The 25,603-nt window shown below is 43.3% G+C and overlaps 2 protein-coding genes across 5 annotated transcripts; one reads left to right on the plus strand and one right to left on the minus strand.

Moving 5' to 3' along the window:
* Window positions 1–5,647: 5,647 nt before the first annotated feature.
* LOC115387508 (uncharacterized) lies at window positions 5,648–14,362 on the minus strand. 3 transcript variants are annotated; one of them, XM_030090236.1, is made up of 19 exons: window positions 14,286–14,362; window positions 13,414–13,899; window positions 13,144–13,201; window positions 12,537–12,756; window positions 11,692–11,777; window positions 11,097–11,201; window positions 10,948–11,031; window positions 10,786–10,854; window positions 10,103–10,469; window positions 9,606–9,738; window positions 9,217–9,454; window positions 8,445–8,721; window positions 8,137–8,314; window positions 7,933–8,012; window positions 7,636–7,816; window positions 7,115–7,363; window positions 6,763–6,934; window positions 6,530–6,678; window positions 5,648–6,313 (listed from the first exon to the last, which is right to left on the minus strand). In XM_030090236.1, the coding sequence occupies exons 4-19, from the start codon at window positions 12,603–12,605 to the stop codon at window positions 6,213–6,215; spliced, it is 2,538 nt and encodes an 845-aa protein (XP_029946096.1). In that variant the 5' UTR covers window positions 12,606–12,756; window positions 13,144–13,201; window positions 13,414–13,899; window positions 14,286–14,362; the 3' UTR covers window positions 5,648–6,212. The 3 variants fall into 3 exon arrangements, with proteins under 3 accessions (XP_029946096.1, XP_029946095.1, XP_029946094.1); XM_030090235.1 differs by lacking the exon at window positions 11,692–11,777 and having other exon boundaries at window positions 13,144–13,198; XM_030090234.1 differs by lacking the exon at window positions 11,692–11,777.
* A 3,716-nt stretch (window positions 14,363–18,078) lies between these two features.
* LOC115387509 (kelch-like protein diablo) lies at window positions 18,079–25,175 on the plus strand. 2 transcript variants are annotated; one of them, XM_030090238.1, is made up of 12 exons: window positions 18,079–18,379; window positions 18,659–18,925; window positions 20,485–20,619; window positions 20,719–20,910; window positions 21,345–21,488; window positions 21,614–21,800; window positions 22,800–22,946; window positions 23,046–23,174; window positions 23,279–23,455; window positions 23,734–23,880; window positions 23,976–24,141; window positions 24,333–25,175. In XM_030090238.1, exons 2-12 carry the CDS (start codon window positions 18,674–18,676, stop codon window positions 24,487–24,489), a joined length of 1,833 nt encoding a protein of 610 aa, XP_029946098.1. In that variant the 5' UTR covers window positions 18,079–18,379; window positions 18,659–18,673; the 3' UTR covers window positions 24,490–25,175. The 2 variants fall into 2 exon arrangements, with proteins under 2 accessions (XP_029946098.1, XP_029946097.1); XM_030090237.1 differs by having other exon boundaries at window positions 18,080–18,365; window positions 18,653–18,925.
* Window positions 25,176–25,603: the final 428 nt, after the last annotated feature.

Here is a 25,603-nt window from a genome sequence, read left to right on the forward strand (position 1 = left end):
CAGCTTCGGCACCTCATCTCTGAAAATAAAAAACCAATCATGATAAAAAAAATCCTTTTTTATTACATAATTTTAACAAGCACCGCAGAGGTGTATGATTAATTAACAGTATAACATAGAGGGCCTGCAACACATTTTTTACACACACACACACAAACATACATATATATATATAATAATAAAAGTATAAAAATGGAGGAACCTCAGGGACACATACTTGAGGTCAGAATTCCTGGATAGCCTTCCTGTTCCCTGCAGAGATTGGTTCCCCACAAGCTAATAAGCTACTGGACTGGCCTTAATTAATTGCTGAACAAACGAGACAGGTTATGCCAGAAAAGCCAGCCATGCTGGAGCAGTAACTTCAGCTGTGCAACAGACAATCAATGTAAAATACAATACAATGCAACACAAGCAAGACAGAAACACTTACTTGGGATCGCAATATTTTGGCTGTCACGCCCTGTGCCCCTGCGTCCTCGTGGAGGCGCTGGGGTCCTGTTCTGTTTGTCTGCCCTCATGTTCTCCCGCCTCGTTACTCCCTGATGTGCCTCACCTGCCCTGTCATGTATTTAAGTCCCGTGCTCCAGGTGTGTCTTGTCGGCTCCTTGTGGGTCTGTCTGTGTGCCTCCATGTCTCTGCCTGCACCTCAGCTTTGTTACAGCCTTTTGAGTTTCCTGTTTGCCTTTTGTTCCTGGGTTCCTGAGTTTTTGGACAATAAACACTTTGTACCCCGCCTGGCTGCCTGCGCCTGGGTCCTTCCACCCCGCACCCGTGACAGGCTGATGCTCACCCAGGCCCGCTCCTTCTTCTTCTTGTCCGTGCACAAAGGACAGGTGACATCACAGAGCTCTGGGTGAGCGGTCACGGTGACAATCAGCCTCTCCTTCATCTTCGGGCTCTCTAAAACTGTGCGCCAACAGGTGTTTTGCGTGGTCGGAGCGGAGCCCTGCGAGCCCTACGTGAGCACATCCGTGACGACCTCCACGCTGATGGCCTGTCCTGGCGCGAATTCGCTTGAAAACTTCAACTATTTCAACTTGAGTGGAGAGTAAATTTTCGTTGGAAACGCTCGCCGCTCAAGATTGAGCAACAATCGCGTAATTACACTGATTTTGTATGTAATCTCATCGTGAGAAAAATTTGCGCCGTGGAAACACGGCGTAAGGCACAATGTCTCAGCAGACCAATTCAACTTATGACATAACTATATCTGAAAATGTTGAAATTGTTGAGCTCACTGTGAACATAAAGCTGCGGTACTCGATTTGTTTTCTTGTTTTGGAGTAAATTTGGCTTTACTGTCAAAGAGTGTGATGTGATAGTAATTTAGTTCAAAAAGTTTCATCGGTGAGCTTTCTCAGCCTTATCAATAAGCATTTTATCCTGGCGAACCCCGGAAGACGAAGTCCTTTTGTCTTAGCACGGTCCGGGTCCTGATCCGCCAATGAAATTTGGAGGTGAGGAGGGGCGGGCTTAGCACAGGCAAAGCCAGCCCCCAGCTTCCTCTACACAGAGTGTAAAGTGCGTGATCGAGGCCGCATCGACTAACATGACTGCTGAACAGCCGACAGGAGAGCGACCGATACCCCGGCTCGCTACGAGAGCATATACGGCCAAAGAGCCTAAAAAGCAAAAATATACTAATATACTGCATCATTTTCCGATAATGTTACATCCAACTTTATAGAGGTATGGGAGCTGATGCTGGTAATTGAATCGTCAGCCCGACTGCTGAGATTCCTGTCGTTATGCCAAAAGTGACATATATCCCAGCATAAAAAAGCACATTCTCCACGCTCCAATAAGCTGTAGACTTAGAAAAAGGGCAGTTTTGGTATTTTGTGTGCAAACGTGTGCTATTTTTATTTTGTCCATAAATAGGATTATGCCCATTGTACATTTAAAGTCTTGCATTCATAATGTATAATAATTACAGCTGATCAAAATAACTTAAAAATAGCCTTACAGATATGAGGAAACAACAGTAGCATCCACACCGATGAAACACGCAATGAAATCAGGATTACCGCTGCCATCAGCATCCAGCACTTCATCTGATTCACCTTCAGAACAGTTAGTAAATAAAGTAAGACGTCTTTATTTCAAAAAGCAAAGTCTGAAATGCAAGACTTCGCTGCTGCTGGTGTTGAAGAGCTTGAAAAGGTTCCAGTGGAGGGGGCGTCCTTACAGCAGCGGACGCAAGGTTTGTATATTTGACAATAACTGGACTTGAATGCAAGTGAATTTGATCATGAGGAGTTCAATGACATCCGGAATGCAACGTTAGCATTCTTTTTACTTGTTTTTAAAATGTATATAATGAGTAATTTTACTGCGTTATTCTTTTTGCTTTATTTTAGCATTGATTGGTTAGATGATCCTAACAAAATAACACAGAGCAGATGGTTTTGTAATATTTATTATAAATCTTTTATTTCACAAACAAAACAAAAAAATATAAATATAGCAACTATAAATATATTATTGCAAAACTAACCTAAAGCTAAGTAAACCAAAAATATTTCTTTCACACAGCAAACCTTAAACTGAACAGTACAATTACAGGCACTAAATAACATCAGTCACAGATTTCTGTATGAGGGAGGAGATGTGGGGTCTTCGAGCTCCTGCAGAAAAGACAGCCTCCTCACACCTCCATGTTGTGACTGGGCTTGTTCTTCTGTCGGGGTATGGTGGTGCTGGGGCTGCAGGTGGGGGTGGGGGTGGGGGTAGGCAGGGAATAGAGATCGAGTGCTCAGATAAGAGTGAGCAGGCTTTGTTTGAGCTGGCCTCCTTGAGGTTGGTGTCTGTCCCTGAAAAGATGGTTCAGTTTGTTGGGTTCTCTGTTGCTGCCAGGTGCGTGAAGTTGGTTGGGGTTGTAAAGAGTTTGCCTCTTCCTCCAAACTTTCTGTCAGGTGGGGCAGTTGAGTTTGAAATCGATTTTGAAGGGCAAGTGGTAAAGCATTTACCCTTGGGATGAAACTATTTAAGTAGTAACCCACCATGGCCTCCTCACGGGTGGGGACACGGAGGGGAGGGCTCACAGAGGAGGATCTCACCATTGGGGTCGGTGTACAAGGCCTTGACCCTTGTAGTGATGATTCCCCGGAGGATCTTTCCGTTTCCTCATCTCCAGCATCGATGGTGTCCTCTATCGGCCCCTCTGGCTGGAGAGTACTTCATATGCTAACAAAAAAAAAAAGAAAAAAAATAATATTTTTTTTTGTTAGTCAATTGATTTCACAGAATTAAATGTGATTCCAGACTATATATGTACTAAAAACACCAACCTTCTTTCTGGGCTGCAAGTATGGATCTATGAAGGAGAAGAGATGTGATAATCTCCACTCTTTCTGGCTGCCACCAGCAGATCCACTCAGTTTTTTTTTGCTATTGAGCTTCACATAAGCATCCCTGAACTGTTTCCACCTCTTCTTGCATTCATCAGCTGTGACACAGAAACAAACTTACATTAGTTACACACAATTACATTTTTAAAAAAAAGCGTCGTATAGCCTATTCATGTTAATAAAACCTATTATTTAGGAATTTCTAAAACTTTTTTTTTCATATTCCCTCAGATTCCTAGCCTCCGGAGAAAGCTTTAGCAGCCTGGTCTACCACTTTCGCAGGTGGAAGACCACAGTAGCAGAGTTTGTGCGCATGACGTGCCAGGCTATTCAAAAAACTATGATGGCTGAGCAGTTCCCTAGGCCGACAGAGCAACGGTGGAGGGACACAACTGACAGATTCTGGAAGAAGTGGAACTTCCCCAAATGCATTTGGGAAATTGATGGAAAGCACATCACCATCACGGCCCCATCAAATTCTGGCAGCCAATATTTTAACTATAAAAAGACATTCTCCATCGTCCTACTTGCACTTGTGGACGCTGATCATCGTTTCATCAATGTGCAAGTCGGGGACTTTGGCAGATCCGGTGATGGAGGCACCTATGGTAACTCAGAGTTGGGGAGAAGTATGGAGCCCAAAACTCTGAGTGAGCCTGCAGACAGTGCTCTGCCAGGGTCTGGACAACTAGGTCCTCTTCCCTTCACCATGGTTGGCGATGCTGCTTTCCCCCTCAAGCCCTACCTAATGCGGCCATTTCCGGGTCAGCGGCTTCCAAGATGGAGGAGGGTGTTTAACTACAGACTGTCCCGGGCCAGAATGGGGGTAGAGTCTGCATTTGGCATCCTAGCAGCAAGGTGGCGGGTGTTCTACACTAGAATCAACTTAAAGCTTGAAACTGTTGACAGTGTTGTGTTGGCTGCCTGCATCCTGCACAAGTTCCTCTGCAACCCTTCAGATAACCAGAGGTGGTTGAGGGATGCAGAGGAAAGAAGGGAACACCTTGCTGATGCCGGAAACATGGGCGGAAACCATGGAAGAAGAGAGGCCTATGAATTTCGGGAGAAATTCAGAGCCTTTTTTTAACTCTGTAGAGGGAAGTGTCCCCTGGCAGAGCTGCAAGGTGTAACATCAAAACATGCTATGGACACTTTTTGTATATATTTGTTTGATTTGATTTTTGTGTGTGTAAATTATTGTAATTTCTTGTTTCGTAATTTTTGTAAAACAATTTTCTGTAAATAAATAGTATTCTAAATTCTTTGTCATTCATTTTTCATACCCATTATCATTGAACAATATTTTTATGACATGGAATTAAATTAACTAGAAATTGCTGGAATCAAACTTTTATTACACAATCAAAAACACACACCAACATTGAGTAACTACTAAAACCTGGAAGTTGAACTTATATTGTAAAAAAAGGGGTAGAATTACTCACTATTTTGCAACTTTTTGGACAACTCGACAGCCATGCAATCGAAAATAAATCGAGGTGGCCTTAACTTAATTACAGTAACAGTAGCCTTTATAAACTGCCGTCACAACTGTGAGAAGTAACTTTAACATTACAAATGAATTAATATTCTAGCTAATTATATATAGAAAAAAAAGGTAATAATTGTACATAAGCCCAATTTTGGTGTATAAGCAAAAATAACTAAATTGTAGGTTTTTCTACCTACATTTGGTGCTAAACTGTTTTTGGAGATCATTCTGAGTGAGAACAACTTTCCCTGGGCAGCGCTAATGGCTGGTGGGGGGGTGGGGGGGGGGGGGGGGGTGGGGGGGGGGTGGGGGGGGTGGGGGGGGGGGGGGGGGGGGTGGGGGGGGGGAACAGGTTGTCCCAGGGCTGTGTTGGCCCTTTCAAGGTAGTAGCATTCAACAGAGTGTTAATTCATTTACTTTAGCTATGCTACAGAAGGCATACATTCAGTGGAAGACTACTAAAACACGATATAAATGACATAATACGTGATGCTCCAAGGGCCGTTCCCAACAGCCTCCCAAATTGTGTCTCTTTTTGTTATGTCTTCGTATGATCTGTTCTGTGGATCATACAGTTCCTTGTATTTCTCCACTTCATAGACGAACCTTTCATCGTCCATTTTCTCCAAGAAACTGGCTGAAACACAACGACCAATTAGCAGGTTTGTTCCCTCTGTCTCTACCTCTGCCAGTATGGATGTATGTTTTGGTGTCCTGTAGAGAGACTTTTTCTCCTCCTACCTACCATCCTCCTGTCCTTTTTTTTTTCTGCACCACGTGAATCTGTCGCTGAGTGTGTGTGTGTGTATTTATGTGTTTTTGTTTGAGTGCGTATCTAAATCAAAAATATAGTCTTGCTTTGCTTCATTGAGCATAATCTTACAATTGTAAGAAAACGTGATGAATGTGAATTGATTTTGCTTTTTTTTAAGACGGCATATTTCTTCCAAAAGCCGTTGGTCTGTACATCATTCATGTAATCACAGAGTCACTTCTGTAGACAAGCATTTATTGACATCAAACAATTTACATATAAGCCATAACACGGGGCCAGCCTAGCAGGCAGTGCACAAAAGAAAAAAAAAAAGTAACACACACTATACAGAAGTATTTGCAAGACTAAATACCTTGTCCAATTGTTTGTAGTCGTTACTGGTATTTGGCATATCGCAGCTTTGTGAGCTGGTGCTGGGGTTTCCTGGGACGCAGAATCCGCGTCGTCATTCCACCTTGTGCAGTCCTTCGCATCCGCTCACAGCTTCCTGATGCTTAAGGTCACTAACGTGGGATTTAAACTTGGCCTTGATTGAAGCGGGACACATGACTGGCAATGACCTCCTCTGTGTCAGGCCGCTCGAACGGTGCAGTTAGGTCCTCTGGAATGGGATGCCCAGGACTGCCTCTGTGTATGGTGCCGGATCCTTGAAGATTTCTTCAAAAATGAGGTCCATCATCTCCGCAACATACCCTGTTTTAGAAAAGACATGCACAAAGACACTGTTGGGTTTTTTTTGTTTGTTTTTTTTAATTTTGCAATGACTGAAAGTGTTTTCCTAAATACGTCCTGGCGTTTGGCACTTTATCTAATTTACTGTTTTCACAAGGTTGTTTTTGGTGTGTTGAAGATCCTTCCCAAAACATATGTTTCGGTTGAAAAAAATTCGTAAAAGAATATGACACTTACGGAATGTTGGCTCTGTCTTTAATGGTTTTGCGCTGCATTCTCCCTTCATGGCCTTTGGAAAGTGGACCGTGAAGAGGGGAACGCCTTCGTTTGTTTTGGCTTGTGGTCGGTTGGCGTTTTCATTATAATACATAGCAGCCAGGTAGAGTCTGGAAGTACAGGAAAGAGAAAATCAAAGATGTTAACATTGACAGACACTCGCACAACTGCTATGCAACCACAGTTCAGTTTACCTGCACAACATTCCAAGAAATGGAAAGACCACATTCTTTGGGGCAAACTGAAGGAGGACGCTGTGAAAAGCCTCCAAAGATGAAGTCTGGTGGTAGGGGCTAAGTTTTGCAACATCCTTCAGAGTCCTTTCATTTATCAGAAGCTTCTCCAACTTGTAGAAGGCAGGAGTTGCTACAAATGAAAAAAAAACTGTTAAGTACAATACAGTGAAAATTTGTAATAATAGTATTTGTTATGAATTTCTAAAAGTTACAGAATCACTCGGTGAGGTTGCCTTTATACAAAACGTCTGATCATTAATTTAAAAAAGACAAGTAATGTGATAATGTTTTAGTCCGTCCAGTAAAATACCTGCTGAAAGCCATTTGTTTTCGTCCCTTGTCAGGCGCAATTCATGGAGGCACACTGGGTAGAGAGGATCCTCATGTGTATGGATGTCTTGCACATGGTTCAGGATCGAGGTCCACTTTGCTACTCTCTCAGGCCCAGTGGTTGATGTAGCTGCAGTCCAGTATAAGTGGTTACTGATGCTTTTCTTCCACTTCTGGAGTTTTTCACACTCTTTGAGCTTAGAGAGCTTATCCAGTTTCTTTGAAATTCCTAAAGTGCATATAAAATACATTTCTTGAAGTAAAAACAGCCCACGCTTGTGTGACATGTCAAGTGCAGCATTTCAAAATGATGTACAATGTATGAGGTACAAATAGTCTCACAGCTTTGCACTGTTACTGTAAGGACACCAACTGTCTACATGTTACTCAGATGTAATGTGCAATCATAACAAACACTGCTTTGTGCATAATGCACTTCTGAAAGCCTGTACTATGTGGATGGATAAGGATGTGGATGCACATGAAAACCAGGAAATATACCTTTTGCCATGTGCCAGACATCACAGTAGTGGGTGATGTTGCTCTCCCGGAGGAACTTCTGTATTTGTGGATGACGGTCGGTAACAATGCAGTCGAGGGTCACACCACGTGCACCCAACAATCCCAGACTCCTCTTCAGGCCCTCTTTCTCCATGTGGTAGCTACCACCAACCTCATTGCTCTGTCGCCCCACCACAAAACACCCCAAAATACATGGTATTAGAAAATGCACGATGGACATTCATTCAAAAAAATTAAAGCAATAACCTTTTTGCAATTTGAATTCTGTCCACTCACCTGAACCAACTGGATGTCCACAACGCTGTTTGTATTGAGGTCCATCATTGTGTAGCTCCCAAACTTTGCAGAGTGGCCTGCTAAAAGAGAGTCGAGATCTTGATATTACTCTTCACATTTCCATACTTTGTACCACTCTCCGTTGAACTTCCAAAAATATCATGAACATGTATGAACTTTACAATTTCAGTGGAATATAAAAACCTGGAGAGTGTGCCCTCATGTCGCCACCAACGATTACTTTGTCCTCCTGACTGAGCCGCTGCAGCATCACATCCTGCAATGTTTTCCAGTGGTGAATGACTGCAGGCTCAACGAAGGATCTGGCATGCCGGCGAAACGTGTCATATTGAAATAACTGCAGCTGCATTGCCTTGAAGACCTGTTAGTAGCAGAAAAAAGAAAAAAAAGGGGGGTTTTATAAAAATGAGGCCTATAATTTGATCTGAATTAACTTCATAGTTAGAGCCATATTGACAGAGTCAAAGGAAATGGAGCTGTTCATCATTTACCCGTTCAATTTGGAAGAAAGATGCTCCACTCAAGTACACAGCTGCAGAAAGGTGAAGGTTCCCGGCTGGAGTGCTGCCAAGGACAGGCTGGCTTTTCCATTGTCTGTAGAATTCACAACGGGGGCACCGCTGCTCCACGGACAGGAATGTCCCCAGCTTTCGGGTCTTCACTTCACACACCCGCATGCACACAGGACACACAGCAAACAACTCCAAAAGGCAGCTCTCATATACTATGTATTTTTGTATCTTGTGGCTGGGGGTGGATGCTTCATCTCTGTATAAAAAAAAAGGGACACAAGTTGGGATTAATTAAACAAGCTGAGCTCTCTTCAGCAGTGTACTTAGCTCCATTTCATGCTTTCCAATTGGTCTATAATTCTCATAGCTAAAATTATTTCTGTGAACCACTACAGTCCTGCAATGAAAACTTTTTTTCATAGAGGTTACCATGTTCAGGTTTTGACATGTCCAGTGCAGTCAGACTGTACTGCAATTTACAAAGAGGTTGATCTTTTACATAGACAAGCCACACAATGAAAGACGAACTATGTCAGTGTCGTGTCATAAAACTTAGCATGAGCCAAAACAACATCAAAAGATGAACATGCATCTGTCCGAATTTGGTCCAATGAAACTGAACCAAAAAAAAAAAAAAAAAGAACATTGAATCAGGACTGTTGTAATGTCCTACGGTAGTTTCAGCTAGAGACATATCACATGCACACCAACACACACACACACACAACGCAGACATATTAGAGTAACTTACGACAAAACTGTTGACTCTGTCAATGAGACAGAGTCTGAAGGGTCATAGGTGGAGTCCTGCCCTTCTGAAGCTGCTACTGAAGAGGTGCCCTGTAGTGGATCAGAATCCTGCTCCCGCTCCTCGTCCAGGTCGAGACGAGATCTTTTTGAGGGTCTCTTTACTGGTGTTGATAAATAAAAAGGATCTGTAGTGGATGTCCCAACACCAAAATTCTTGCAGGACACAGTAGCCTGGACACCTGTAAAAAAAAAAACAACAATTTTTACTAAAGGAAGTCTTTCCATGACACATAAAGACAGTAATACGTTACATTATAGGTGAATAGTATTATAACAGGTAAATTATTACTAACTTCATCAACAGCAAATGCACTAAATGTGGCTACAGACCTTTACTTCTGACATGAGACTGTAGAGTCCTCCAGGACAGCTGTGTGCCTACAGAATGGGTCTCCAGTGGGTCAATCTGGCATGCAGCATCCCTTGATGCACGAACATCTATGGTTGCAGTTGATGTGCTGACCTGTACACAGGAAACAGAGGTTACACCTACATCTTCTCAAACACATAGTTAAGATAGCGACAAATACTGCAAAAATCATGACAACAAATGCACACGATAATAAAAAGCAATAGCTCAGACAGACTATTTCACTTCCAGTGTAAACTGCTTTATGTACCCAAAGCTTGTAAATCCAACACATGTTACATGTGAAAAATGAGTATGGGCTATATGCACAGCTCCATTACTTCCTGAAGTTCTGACAGCACCTTTATTTACTGTCTTTCATGATAGGATGAACACATTCATCCAGGTGTGTCTGAACCACTTTCAACAGGCTATCACACTAGGAAGGACGACAGCAACATATAATGGTCAAACTTACAGCTTCCCCGTTTGCAGCTTGGTCACGGACAGTTGGAAGCGATCCATGCTTTAGCTTCAGCATCTTGGCGAACCCTGATGTAAACTGGCCCTCGTTGTGAAAGCAGTCCGGAGTGAAATGGTGAGCACACACATACAACTTTTTAGGCGTACTTGCGGGTGCATCTCCCTCGAAAATGAAATTAATCCACTGGGCCCTCAAACCCTCAGACAAAGGAGGTAAAAACAGACTTCTGTGCTGGCTAGTGCAGCCGACAACAGAGCAGCTGCCAGGCTTCGCATGTTCCTTCGCCATGTTTACTGAAACACAGCAGCTTGGAATTTTCCGGGGGGCTGAACAAAAACTGTTGTGGGGCGGTGTCACCAACCTGGAGGAGGAGTGATTTGGGTTAATGACATCACAAACCAGAGAATTTCCAAACCAAGCGTTTGAGCACACATTTGCTGAAAGGTGGAGCAAGAAAGGGAAGGAGAGAATAGACTTTTCTCATTTTGGGGGGGTGTGGACAGGCTCAGGACGCATGTTATTGTTACAAAACCATTGTAAAGTTAATTTTGCATAATATGGGACCTTTAAGCTAGCTTTGAGGCCAGCATTCGTATTTCTCCTTTTTAATTTAAACAATATATCGATAGTACAAACAGTCCGTAAGAGCAAACAGCACAAGTAAAAAGAATACTAACGTTGCATTCTGGATGTCACTGAACTCCTCATGATCTAAGTCGCTTGCATTCAAGCCCGGTGGTGTCATACTACAAAAAGAGAAGAAATAGATGTTGAAACCAAAAATATTATTAAAAAAATATATTTTTTGTCAAATATATAAACATGTCAAATATACAAACCTTGCATCCAGCTGCTGTAAGGACGCCCCCTCCACTGGAACCTTTTCAAGCTCTTCAACACCAGCAACAGCGAAGTCTTGAGCACTGGAAAGCACATGCATTTCAGACTTTGCTTTTTGAAATAAAGACGTCTTACTTTATTTACTCACTGTTCTGAAGGTGAATCAGATGAAGTGCTGGATGCTGATGGCAGTGGCAATCCTGATTTCGTTGCGTGTTTCATCGGTGTGGATGCTACTGTTGTTACCTCATATCTGTAAGATAAAGAAAGGCTATTTTTAAGTTATTTCGTTCAGCTGTAATTATTATACGGCCCGCCTGGCGAAGCGTGTCTGGGACAACTCCATGCTAACCACCAACACCAAGATAAGAGTCTACCAAGCCTGCGTACTGAGCACTCTCTTATACGGCAGCGAAACATGGACCCTCTACTCCTGTCAGGAACGTCGGCTGAATGCTTTCCACCAGCGCTGCCTTCGCAGACTACTGGGCATCAGCTGGCAAGACCGTGTCTCCAATATTGACGTCCTGGCCAGAGCAGAAGTTCCCAGTATGTTTGCCATCCTGACCCAGAGACACTTGCGATGGCTTGGCCACGTCACCCGAATGAACAACGGCCACATCCCAAAAGACCTACTGTACGGGGAACTGGCTACTGGAAACAGGTCAAAGGGACGACCAGCTCTCAGGTTCAAGGATGTCTGCAAGCGTGACCTTAAAGCTGGAGGCTTCAACCCTTCTGACCTGGAGTCAGCCACGTCCGAACGCTCTGATTGGCGGACCACCAGCAAGGATGTCATCAGAAAAGCAGAGGAGAGAAGAGACACCCGCTGGGGAGAGAAGAGACACCGCAGACAGCGGAAACCATTGACATCTCAACCACACTGCGAAGAGTTCATCTGCAGTGGCTGCGGCAGGATCTGCGGATCCCGTATTGGCCTTTACAGCCACGCCCGGCGCTGCAGCTCCCTGACTGTAAATCCACGGCACAAACCCCCCCCATGATCTCTCGAGATCGATGGAGCCAACAAAATTATTATACATTATGAATGCAACACTTTAAATGTACAATGGGTATAATCCTATTTATGGACAAAACAAAAATAGCACACGTTTGCACACAAAATACCAAAACCGCCCTTTTTCTAAGTCTACAGCTTCTTGGAGTGCGGAGAATGTGCTTTCTATGCTGGGATATATGTCACTTTTGGCATAACGACAGGAATCTCAGCAGTCGAGCTGACGATTCAATTACCAGCATCAGCTCCAATACCTCTATAACGTTTGATGTAACACTATAGGAAAATGATGCAGTATATTAGTACTTGTACTGTTTATGCAAGATGGACAGTGCAAGTATGTTTTGCACGTGGATAAATAGGATGAGTTAAAATTCACTATAAATAGCGGTGTCCTCCGCAATGAACAAACGAATACTATCTGCAAGATACAGCAGATACCATGACGATGTCTTGTAACAATCAACTAACAAAACAATAAACATTTCGGAAAACTGACCGCCACATGCAGGGTAAAGCCAAAAAAAAAAAAAAAAAAAGTCAGTTCAGAAGGAAATCTAAAGTTTATACCTGTCCAGAAGCAATACAGCCAGTTGTTGGTCCAAAGTTATGCCGAGACGGTCCCGCAGCGCTCTCCATCTTGTAAACGCGGCACCAAGGTTTATTCGGTGCTGGGATCGTTTCTGGTCTTGAAGACGTTTGGTTGCTTTCTTCTCTTCCACGGTTTTTCGCTGTTTGGGCTCTTTGGCCGTATATGCCGTAGTAGCGAGCCGGGGTATTGGTTGCTTTCCTGTCGGTTGTTCAGCAGCCATGTTAGTCGATGCGTGTACACTCTGTGTAGAGGAAGCTGGGGGCTGGCTTTGCCTGTGCTAAGCCCGCCCCTCCTCACCTCCAAATTTCATCAGCGGATCAGGACCCGGACCGTGCTAAGACAAAAGACACTTCGTCTTCCGGGTTTCGCCAGGATCAAATGCTTATTTTTAAGGCTGAGAAAGCTCACCGATGAAACTTTTTGAACTAAATGACTACTATCACATCACACTCTTTGACAGTAAAGCCAAATTTACTCCAAAACAAGAAAACGAATCGAGTACCGCAGCTTTAAAGCTCCACAAATTAAATCACAAGAAGACAGACTAAGTTTTCAAATGCTATTATGTTGAACATTTCGACTTACTTCCGGCTTCCAGTTCACCAAGCTGCACAGCATTATTGTCAGATATTTCTTCTCTCTGCTGAGAAATATGAAACAAATGAAAATCTTTCATTCAAAAACATTTTTGCATGTTATAAATAATTCAAGACAAACACAACCCAGTTTACTTAGTAATACCAGAGTGGAGGCGCTACTAGTCGGCATCAGGCACATTCCAAATTTCATGAGAAATTCTCTAGATATTCTTTTGCCCCTGACATGTTTCCCACATGTTCACAAGAATACACTCACCATTTGAAGAAAGTCAGCAGTCTCCTGCTTCAGTGTGAGCGGCTTTCTGTCCTCACAGGTGAAGATATCCTCTTCATCTTTGATTTGAGGACGTCCTGGAGCCTCCTCTTCAGTTTTAACAAGAGGAAATCTTGGTTCCCCCTCTTCATCTTTAACTTGTGGAATTTCTACTCCCTCTTCCTCCTCCTCTTTAACTTGTCGAATTAGTAGTCCCTCCTCTTCCTCCTTGACTTGTAGAACTTTTACTTCCTCTTCTTCCTCTTTAACTTGTGGCATTTTTGTTTCTTCCTCGTCAACTTCAACGTGCCTGGTTTCTGGATCCTCTTGTCCCACTTTAATCTGTGGAGTTCCTGACTCCTCAACTTATATTTTAATCTGAGGAGAATCTAGTTCCTCCTGATCTATGCTGTAGCTCCTTTTCTGGCTTCTACAGCTGCTCCTCTCAGACAACGTTTTCTTCATTATGAACAAGTTGCTGCTGTAGGTCTGAGAGAGACAAAAGGGAAAGAGGGAAGTTTGTAATGTGACTATAAAAACAAAACACCCATCAAGTGTTGTTATCCAGCTCAGAGAGAGGGATGAAATAATCACAACCGAGATACGAATGCTGTTTCCTCTTTAATTTACTGACAGGAATTATTCCCAAAACAACCGTGATAATATACTCAGGTTATCCACGAACCTCTGAAAGTGTGATAAAATGTCTCAAAGGGTAACGCTAACGACGATGTTATTGTTAGCTGGCTGAAGGTCTTAGACACTATGCAACAATTTATACACGACGCGAGCATTAAAATAACAGTTTCTTAGCGTATATAACAAGCTCACAAAACACAAAAGATATGTTCACTTCAGAGAAAGTCACTACATACCTGAAAAAGCCATGAAATAACCACACACGTGAGTCAACAATGTCTGCCCTCCTGTTTGGAAACAGAACCAACTCCCGCGAAACACGAATGGATTGTGGAGCCCAAAGCAATCGATGCCAGATCATAAGATTAAGCCCAAGAATAGATCACAGAATCATTCAACAAATGCAAAATAATGACATGAAGTCATCAACAGAATAAAACTCATTTTGTGTTGTTGTTGTTGTTGTTGTTGTTGTTGTTGTTATTATTATTATTATTATTATTATTATTATTATTATTATTATTATTATTATTATTATTATTATTATTATTATTATTATTTAAATTTAAAGTCAGGCAATGACATAAGTAAAACATTAAATTATAGTTTGTTCCCATTTAAAACTGAACGTCAGTCATTTAAATACCTAGGTGTGAATGTAACCAGCTCATTTAAAACACTCAGAGCAGTAAACTTTGACAGTTTATTAGAACATACAAAAAAAGAACTGGAAAGGTGGTCACGCCTTCCAATCTCACTAGCTGGCCGTATCAATGCCCTCAAGATGACAGTATTACCAAAATTCCTCTATCTTTTTATGACAATTCCTGTCTGGCTCCCAAAGTGTTTCTTTGTTAAATTAGATAAATGTATTTCAGCTTTCATATGGAACCACTCAATACCCCGAATTAAGAAAACTTATCTTGAAAGACCCAAACCTGAAGGAGGGCTCGGTCTCCCAAATTTTCTTTACTATTACTGGGCATCGAATATTTCCAAATTGTCATACTGGATATCAACATTTTCTGACAATGATGGGCCTGCTTGGGCATCAATGGAACTTTCATCACATGCATCAATATCACCAATCTCTTTTGTGACGGCTCCACTCTCATTGTGCACCAATAATAAGATTTTTTCCAATCCTGTTGTTTCAAGTTCCATTAAAATCTGGATACAATTTTGCAAGCACTTTAACCTTGATCAGATGAGTGGCCTTTTTCCTATATCCCATAACCACCTCTTCGCTCCCTCACAAACTGACTCAAATTTTGCTGGCTGGCGCAGACATGGTTTGGTCTTTTTTGATGATCTATTTGATGAAAATTCCTTCCTCTCCTTTGAATTCCTTGTAAAAGATCACAATATCCAAAAATCTAATTTCTTCAGATACCTCCAAGTCCGCAGTTTCGCTTCTAAATCTTTTCACTCTTACCCAAAGCCCCCAGACAAAAATGTCTCTCATAATTTGCTAAACCTAAATCCATGGAATAGGGGTCTAATTTCTAGGAGTTATAAAATAATACAAAGCATCGACCCTCCATAGCAAACTAAAACACGAGAAGCTTGGGAACGGGATCTCGGTACCGCAGTTACAGATAATGTTTGGGCTCAATGCATTACTAACATACACTCCTCTTCTATATGTGTTAGGCATGGGTTACTACAATTTAAGGTCCTTAATAGAATTCATTACTCTAACGACAGACTAGCAAAAATATATCCATCCATTCAGCCCATCTGTCCCAGGTGTGCCAACTTAGTATCGCTAGGTCATATGTTTTGGTCCTGCCCCCGCCTCACAAATTTCTGGTGCTCTGTATTCCATTGTCTATCAGCTCTATGCAATACATCTCTCAATCCTAATCCATTAACGGCTATCTTTGGAGTCGTACCTACGGCAGCACATACTACAAACTCTCAAAAGAGAGCAATAGCGTTTGGTAGCCTTATAGCACGCATGCAGGTTGATCTTAATTAATTGGAAATCCGACAAATGTCCACCCTTTAGGAGATGGATTCAGGAGGTGCTGTCTTTACTCCAACTAGAAAAAATCAGGCATACATTAAATGGGTCAGATGACAAATTTGTGAGAGTGTGGTCTCCATTTATTGAGTTTGTGAAGAAGTCAAATTTTTCCTAGATTATGTCATCCGAACGACAGGCTTAGCTGACCTGTTTGAATGGTCCACCGAGATTATAGTTCGACACTGACAGCTTTAACAGTGATGCTAGTCACCCCTTCTCTTAAATTATGTCATGCTCTGCCCATGCCTTATTGATCGTCATTATCACTCTTCCAAGATCATTATGGCCTTGCAAGTCTGAAATTTCACCAGATATCAATGGGTCTCTTTTTTTTTTCTTTTTTTTTCTCTTCTCTCTCTCTTCCTTTAGTGTACTTTTGGTCCCACGGGAGGGTATATGGGGAGGGTTATGGGATTATGTTCTTCTTTGCCATTTTGTATGTCTGTTTGCTTACTTGTTTATATAACTGAAAACCTGTTTAAATAAAGTTATTAAAAAAAAAAATTAAAGTCAGGCACCAATGCCTGCAATGCACCGCGAACTGCGCACACATACACGTCATATACGTCATAAACGTGATCATAAATCGATCAGTCTTCAACTTCTATTCCAGTTTATTATTAACATCAGACATGGAGGACACACAGACATTAACAGAACAAAATGAACTCATAAACTGTTCGGGTTGATTGAGTTTTTTATTGAGAGAAATGGTTTAAGGATTTATGTTGTACTTGATTGTTATCGATATAATTATTGTATGATTCTGATCATCATTATTATTATATTGGATTGCATTGTTATATCTATTATTATCACCATTATTATAACTAAATTATATTTTAATTTTATAACCACAACTATGATTATTATTGCTACTATTATCTGTATCAATATTGCTATTTCCATATTAATTGTTATATTTTATTTTGATTCGTGCTGAATTTCAACATGATAAATACCATAAACAGGAAAACCTCGGACACAACATCTGTCTCATTAAAACATCTGCATATCTACAAACTACTATAACTATAAAATACACGTTTTATGACGTTTTGTTCTGGTCATGGCGGCCGTCCAGCATAAGTGTTTCTCATCCAGATTCAGTCTGATCATCTTCCGATCTTCTTCAGCATCATCTTCTTTTGGTCAGGTTTAACATCCACAAAAAACTAAGCGTTTTAAAAAAAAACCTAAAACAGAGAAAATAAAATATCTGAAAGGTCAAAATGTATCAGAATAAAGCGATGACTTCATGTCAGCTTCGAGATCGATAATTTTCATGGTTTGTTACAAAACATGATCAGCAGGACAAAGCAATTTGTTCATTTAACATATTTCAGCCAAAATAGGGTCTCAGTTTAGTTGTTTCACCAGTAAGCAGCTGTATCGTGTTGAATAATGTGAAGTGAGCTGTATTTTAGGTCCGTGCATGAAGTATAATTCATTGTTGTTGCTCACACTGTACAAAGAAAATACTCGTTTTCGAGACTACTGTTTCTAGGTGGCGCTAGAGAACCAATTGGGTTATGGGGTTAATTTTTCCACTTTATGAATTTTTTCGCCAGTCTGGATGTGCCTGCCAAATTTGGCGAGTTTTCGTGCATGTTTAGGGGGTCAAATTTGGCGTCAATGTCCGGGCAGTAAAATAAGTAAGAAGAAACGGACGAAGAACTGGACGAAGAAACCGAAGACTGTCTGAGGCCACCTCGCTCTCGGGCTCGGTCCCTAAATAAAGTGACTGTGACCGACACCTTCAGTCTGGAAAAGGCGATCATCCAGATACCACATATCAGGAGATAGGCACTTGAAATCATGATTAAATTGGCATCAATGAGGCTGATTCGAAATTAAAAAGAAAAATAAAGAAACCAAACTTTTGTGTTGTTTGATTTATTTGCGGTTTCCGGTTTCTTCATATTGCAGATGTGCACTTCCTTTATCGTCCGAAGGGGGTGCTGCAGGAACCTCAGCACACCTGCCGCCTATGGCCGACATGAAGCGCTTATTTTCAAGGCTGTAGGAGGAACCCGAGAAAATCCAGGCAGTGAAAGAAGACATCTACTCACTCACCACACAACCACGCAAGCCCGCATTTCTCCGTAACACACTTATTTTGAAAACCACTTGTTGTGCGGGCGAAGCGGGGAGAAGCGGAGGCGAAGCCTCTTGGAGCGGCGGAGGAGGGCGGAGCTCCCGCAGACGGACGGAGGAGATCAGGGCTGCCCGACCGGAGCTGTCTGGACCTTATGTGGGAGAGTTTGGTCACGACTATGTGAAACAGGTAATATCTTTCACGCTTCACTCTGAAGACTGTTCTTTATTTCCTTCCCTCGGGAGCATGTGTGCCCGCCCGGGCAGGTTGTCCCGGTGGAGAGGCTGCAGCGCCGCTAAGCCTCATTAGTGACAATCTCTGCTCCGCTTGTTCTCTGCCGCTCCTGCGACTTTTCCAAATCTCTCCCCGGGATTACAGCCTATCCAGGATAACTTCAACGGAGTCCCTCGTCTATTTAATGCCGGGGAATGTGTGCACATCCACCTGAAAGTTGTCTTTTATTTCGTTCCTCTCAGGATTAGCTAGCGGAGTCAGACATGGCTGAAATTAACGATGTTACCTTCGCGGGGCCGGACCTCGACCGCACGGTGACGGCGGCCGCTCCCCCGCCGGCCCCCCTCGCCAACGAGGACTACCTGTTCGTGGAGAGCGGGCACCCCTGCACCGTCCTGCAGGGCCTGAACAGCCTGCGGCTCAACAACGCCTTCTGCGACGTGACCCTGTGCTGCGGGGGGCAGGAGTTCCCCTGCCACCGCATCGTGCTGGCCTCCTTCAGCTCCTACTTCCAGGTAAACGCACCGCGCTCCCCCCCTCAGGTGTGTCAGGGACGCTGTGGGCCACATCCCTGCTCAGGGGGGACAGCCATCAGCCCTGGACTTTACCTCTGACAGTGATAAACAGACAAGATCTTATTGCATACACGTTGTGTTCTGTAGACAAAACTCCACTGGAGAATTCAAACAAACACTTCATAAAGGATCCACATGGACCTCACTGAAGTTGATTATTCATTTTCTTTGACTCGTGCAAAAGGCCTCTCCCCGCCTCTCCCCGCCACTACCTGCAAAGCTCTCAAGAGGTGAACTTACCTCTCCTCTTCTGGCTTCCTGTTTACTTGTAGAAATGGATCCACATTGTGTTTTCTATTTAACTGTCTTTTTAACTGGCTTTGGTTTTGATTCATTGGCTTCCTGTTTCATCATTAAATGACTCTGGGTATGAGGCAGAACAAATCATCCACTCGTATGACACAATCCACCGTCATTGGCCGTTTGTGTTAGACATCAAGCGGATTATCGATTGGCGTAGATTACGTCTTACAGTCTGATCAGGAATTTCATACGATCTGAGTGAATGAGATCCACTTCAGTGTTTACATGAGACACTTCATCAGTTTGATCTCACAGTCCGATTATAAGAAGGGTTTTTGGAACCATGTAAACAGGACTAATGTACACCAGCCCAATTTCATCTTGAGTGTCAATTTTTTTTAGGCTACTTTGAAGCATGTTGCCGCCTGGTTTTGGTCCATGGACCTTATGTTTGACTCCCCTGATGGAGACTAAAATACCCACCTTCTGTACTGCTTCATCTGAGAGAGGAGCAGAGGCCATCCCAGCTGACTACAGGTGAAAGCTGGTTGCACCCTGGACATGTTCCCAGTGCGAACAGAGGGCAGACAATCTCATATTCATTCACTCTTCATCAGTTTTTCTCTAATTCATGCTTTTGGACTGTGAGGAAACTGGAGACCCAAAGAAAACCCATGTACACACAGTGAGGCGCAGGGATGCTCTTGCCATGAAGCCAGAGCGCTAACCACTACACCATCGTTCCAGAGACTGTTGTTTCTCTTCCGTTCTTGCTGTTTTTCTTTTCTTTATAGTTTTGTACATCCAGTAGATTTTGAGATTTTTCAATGTGATGTCTCTGCGGCAAAATGAGAGTTCAGTGTTGTTTCTTCTGTGCTTGTTCCCCTCCGGGAACAGCAGAGGGGAAACAGAGGGGACACTGTGTGTCTGTGTGAATGGGTGAGCTGCCCTGCGGGACCACACATGCACGTTAATGAGGAACATGCCATGTACTTGTTGCACGAAGCTGACTCACTGTACGCAGTCCCAGTTGGAGCAGCTGGGACTTGGCTTTGTCTTTTATATGGTCAGAGACTTTGATGTTGTGGTATTTCTGGTTGAGAAGCTGGATCAGTAAGTAATACAATTCTTAATGTTTTCACAGTATGATTTTAAAGAGGCAGGAAGATGCTGGGTTATCTAAGGAGAGGAGGACACCGCGCCACCTTATCGGCTGAGTCATGCTCACACTCAGGTGTTGTTTCTTCCCTCCTCAGGCGATGTTTTCCACTGACCTGATAGAATCAAAGCAAGAGCGCGTTGCCATCAACGGTGTTGAGCCTCAGATGGTTGGCATGCTGGTGAGCTATGCGTACACATCCGAAGTCTACATCTCTGAAGCCAACGTTCAGGTAAATTAGCCAGAATGTCTTTTTTTTTTTCTTTTTTTTTTTTTTCCTCCTCCTTTGGAAGTTGCCCGCTCACTGAAATCTGATTGAATTTCTGCGAAGGGCCTGCTGGCAGCGGCTAATCTGCTGGACGTGATGGCCGTTCGAGAGGCCTGCTGCCGCTTCATGGAGCGTCAGATGGATGAGATGAACTGTGTGGGGATTCACTGCTTCGCCGAGGCGCATTCCTGCAAGGAGCTGGAGCGACGCAGCATGGACTACATCCTTGAGCATTTCAGCGTCGTGTGTCACCAGGTGAGACGTTGACGGAGAGTGTGCTTTTTTCAAAAAGTCAGTGCACTTATTTTATCTTAAGTGCAATATGAATGTTACATCCAAACTAGAAATCTTTACCACAAGTGTGAACTTGAGTTTTTTTGTGCATATACGGTTCACCTCAGCCTGCTGCTGGTGTTTATTTGAGATATGAGGGTGTGCAGCAGATTAAAAACGAAGCTTTGTCCTCTCGTGTCACCTGTGCCTCAGCAGCATAAACGAACTTGGGAGTGTTGTGGGTTTCATGTGTGACGGGGGCTTAACAAAGATAATCTACCCTCCCAGTCAGCAGTCTGACTGGAGCCTGCGACTGGCTGCTCTGCAGATACTGCGTGTGTTTCCAAAGCAGGGCTCGTGTCTAAATCGCACCCCAATACTCTCTTAATTCTTGTTTTCACCCCGCGTCTGCGCAGGAGGAGTTCCTTTGCCTCTGTGTGGACAAACTTACAGAAATCATTGCGAGTGACCTCGTCAACGTGCCCAAAGAAGAGATGGTGTTTGAAGCCGCCATGTTGTGGCTGAATAAATGTCCGACTCGCAAGCAGAGCTTTGAAAAGGTGAGGTGTAATAACTTGTGTTGTGCATCACAGTCTGTCATTCCTGTTTTCACTCAGATAAAACATTTGTAATTCAGAGGTGCAATAAAGAGCTTGACAGGAGAGCTTTTACTTGTTCCCGAAAGGTCCTGGAGCACATCCGCCTGCCTCTCATCAGCCCTTACTACCTGCACGACGTGATCGAGTCCATGGACGTGGTGACGGAGAACCAGGCCTGCCAGAGGCTCATCTCCGAGGCCAAGGACTACCTGCTGCTGAAGGACCGCAGAGGAGAGCTGTACTGCCCCAGAGCGAGGCCCCGCAGGTCCACAGGTCAGCACAAACCGCCACATCATCTACTTTGTTCATGTATGGACACTGTGTCGGCCGCTCTCTTCATTTGTTAATTCATTATTTACTTTTTGGTTTTTATCCATTTTGGTGTGGGACTTTACTGGCTGGAGATGTCTTTCAGGAATATGTAAGACTGAAATATTTGACACTTATTTTCATCTATATTTTGTGTCTTGTGGTGTATTCATGCTCATTTTTGCTGTTTTCTGTGCATCTGTATGGTTTAGTTGATAGATGAGTTATCTTAAAACTAATTGCACTGACTCTGCAGTGAAAATGCATACAGTAATTTGTTTTGTTTAAATTAATTCCTCACTAATATTAAACCTGTTGAATGATGCAGACTGCAATTTTCTCACTCACATTGGATCAAAAGAAGCTGACTTCGATCAGTGTGAGGGCTACAAAACGGCAATGCTCACTATTTGAGAACCTCTACAATCAGACAAAACAACTTTATGACAATTCTCATTACTAATTTGATTTTTAAAAAAGAGCATATTGCATTTCTGTAAATTAAATCAGAATTCGTGAATTTAGTGTTTTTCCACACTGAAACTTCATTTGTTATCAGAAGCAATTGTAAGTTATTTTCCTTTTTGATGGTGAGACATGTATAAGGATCATGCATTTGTGGGATGAGCAGTAAAGCTGTCAAAGACATCATCCTGGTATTTACTTTTATTTCTGTGTGAAGCAGCAAAACATTGAATTATCCAACACTCACCCACAGCAGCTTGACTCCTCCCACTCATATTGCTCCACAGTCTGCTGTTCATCCCACAAATGCACGTCCCCTAAATGTAGCTACATTCATAAAGGAATTAAAAAGTTTTGACGAGACCTTTTCTGTTTAACTGATAGTGAATGTAGCTGAAGAATACATGATGATTAACATTTCTGAGTGTGCCTCTGAAGGCTGAGAGGATCACAACCGTCTCTCCCCGTTATTCCCTGCTCCGTTTGCCATGGCAACAGGGACAGCTGAAGTGATAGTGACGGTGGGCGGAGAGGACGACAAGGTGGTGCTGCGGAGCGTGGAGAGCTTCGATCCCGTGACCAGCCAGTGGAAGAATCTGGCCTGTCTGCCCTTCGCCGTGAGCAAGCACGGCCTAGTGGTGTCAGGTGAGCCTCAGTCGTGGTAAAACTCCTTCATAACGGCCGGAATGTGACCGTCCAAGCCAGTTTCTACAATCGTCTTCTTCTTTTTTTTTCTCTGTGTAGATTCGACGATGTATTTGGCCGGAGGGGAGTTTCCTGATGGCTCAGCCAGCAGAGAGATGTGGCGCTATGACCCCTGTTTCGATTCCTGGCTGGAGATGGCTCCCATGAACGTAGCTCGCTCCGAGTTGGGTAAGGCGGTCGTATTCACCCTTTCACTGTAAATGAACCGACCTCACGAGCAAAAAGTGGAAATAACCCAGAATTCTTTGTTTTCCCTCCTCCTCCCCTCTCAGGCCTGGTGATGCTGGACGGATTTGTGTACGCAGTCGGAGGCTGGGAAGGACGCTCTCGTCTCGACTTGGTGGAGTGCTACAACCCTCACACCAACTCCTGGGAGTTTACACAGTCCGTGAAGATGGCGGTCACAAGTCCTGCTGTGGTGGCCCTGGATGGCCTGCTCTATGTGACTGGTAGGAACACAAGTTTAGACCTGCTGTCTGGTTTTCTTTTACAAATAATGTAAATATTTCATATTTATTTTTGTATTTCATAATATCTTAGTACTATTTCACTGTACTTGGTAATAAACCTGATTCTGATAAAGTCCCTTTTTAAGGATCTTGCACATTTTTGAAGTCCTCAGAATGCCTTCATAGTCACCAGATTTCCATCCAGATGATCACTTTGCTCACATCATGAATGTTACAAATCTGATCTGTTAAAAAGCTGTTCCCAACATGTCCTGTAGGTGGAGCAGTTTTGGAAGATGGTGACGGCACAGACATTGCACAAGTATACAACCCTAAAACCTCAAAGTGGACGGAGATCGCGCCCATGCAGATCGCTCGCTCCGGTTCAGCTGCTTGTACGCTCAAAGGAAAGATCTATGTTATAGGTAAAGCCAACTCAGCAGCTCACATTCTCAAGTGGAGCTTTTTTCTCCTTCACACGACTGGCGCAACGACCTTTGAACCCACTTGTAATTCTCAGGTGGATGGCACGCTTCGATAGAGAACACCGATAAGGTGGAGTGTTACAATCCCAAAACCAACAAGTGGACGATGTGCGCGCCCATGAAAGAGAGACGCTACAGGCCCGGTGCTGCGGTGGTGGACGGCAAAATCTATGTGTTGGGAGGAGAGGAGGGCTGGGACAGGTGAGCAGGAAAGATCTCATGTAAAATGTCACTGATTAGAAATATTGCTGTTTGCAGAAGTTGTGACATTTCAATCCCAGTAGAGTAAACAGTTTTTCTTTTTCTTTGTTTGTTTTAAGCAAAAACAGGGAAAAGAAAATCGCATTTTATACTGATGACATTCACATATTGCAAACCCGCTGTGTGCCCAGGTATCACGACACCATCGAGAGATACTGTGATGAGACGGACACGTGGGAGATAGTCGGGGAGATGCCCACCAGCCGCAGCTGGCTCAGCTGCGTGTCGCTGCAGCTCAGGAAGGACATCTTCATGAGCAGCTGCTGCCCCGACACCATCGACAACTAAAGGGCGCCACGAAACGGGGGCAGTTCTCATTTCCTGTGCTCGTTCGCGCCCTCTTTCGCGACAGTGCGCCGTGGAGGCCAGCGGCCCGAAAGGCGACGTCCGGGCAGGCACTCGACGCGCGGGGCCGTCCGGGCCGCTACCGATGAATAAATGTAATCAGTTCTTATGCGCGACGACTGGCGGGATAAGTCTCACCGACTTGAGTTCCTCCCTGTGATGTGGCGGCGAAAGAAGCGTCCTCGATGTATGTGAGCCCCAGTTACTGTGATCCGCGACTCCGTCAGCTGTTGCGACTCGTTCTGTACAATGTGAACATGTTTAGAGTATCGTCTTTGTGTTCAGGCACATCGAGCTGACGATGCTGGCAGCCAGTGCGGTGTATTTTTATATTGTCATGTGATGTATTTATTGGGGGTTGGTGAGCTGTGAAGATTTTTGAATAAACGCAACTGATTTTGTGGTATTGAAATGGCCCAAAGTATTGAGCCCTTAATATTTTGCAGAAGGTTATCCGTGAGGGGGAAAAAATGTGTTTGAGCCGTGTTTTGTAATTAATATTTGTAAGTTCAAACAACCGTCTTTACTACCTGTAATATGTGGAGTTTATTTTTGTAATGTTGTGTGCGTCATGCATTTTAAGTGAATTCAGGTGGAGATGACTTGTAATAAAGAAGTTCAATTATCAATAGTAAACCCCCTTTTTGGTTTTAGTGTTCTTACCTCCCTGTTTTGCCAAAAAATAAGTAAAACGGACCTAATTAGAAACTTAAACAGGCATGTGGTTAATCTTTTTGGAATTTTTGGTTGCACTTCATAAGCATAACTTATTGTGATGCCTTTTGAAATATTACATTTTAACAAAACATCTCCACACATCTTGTTCACAGTATATTTGGGTGACTTCCTTTATATTGCACACAGTCCATTTTATTCAAGGGAGACCAACATTTGCCCCCCCCCCAGGACTGTCTTGCATGTCTAAGACCACCTTGTACCCTGCATTTGTACATTAGCAACTGACAAGGTGTTTTCTTCTTTGTGAATCAGTTTCTACTCGGTGAGAACTCTTTCGCAGGGAGCTGAAGAGGTAGGGTTGCGCAGAAACTTCACAGCA

This window comes from Salarias fasciatus, chromosome 4, assembly GCF_902148845.1.
Source record: "Salarias fasciatus chromosome 4, fSalaFa1.1, whole genome shotgun sequence".
Taxonomy (NCBI): Eukaryota; Metazoa; Chordata; class Actinopteri; order Blenniiformes; family Blenniidae; genus Salarias; species Salarias fasciatus.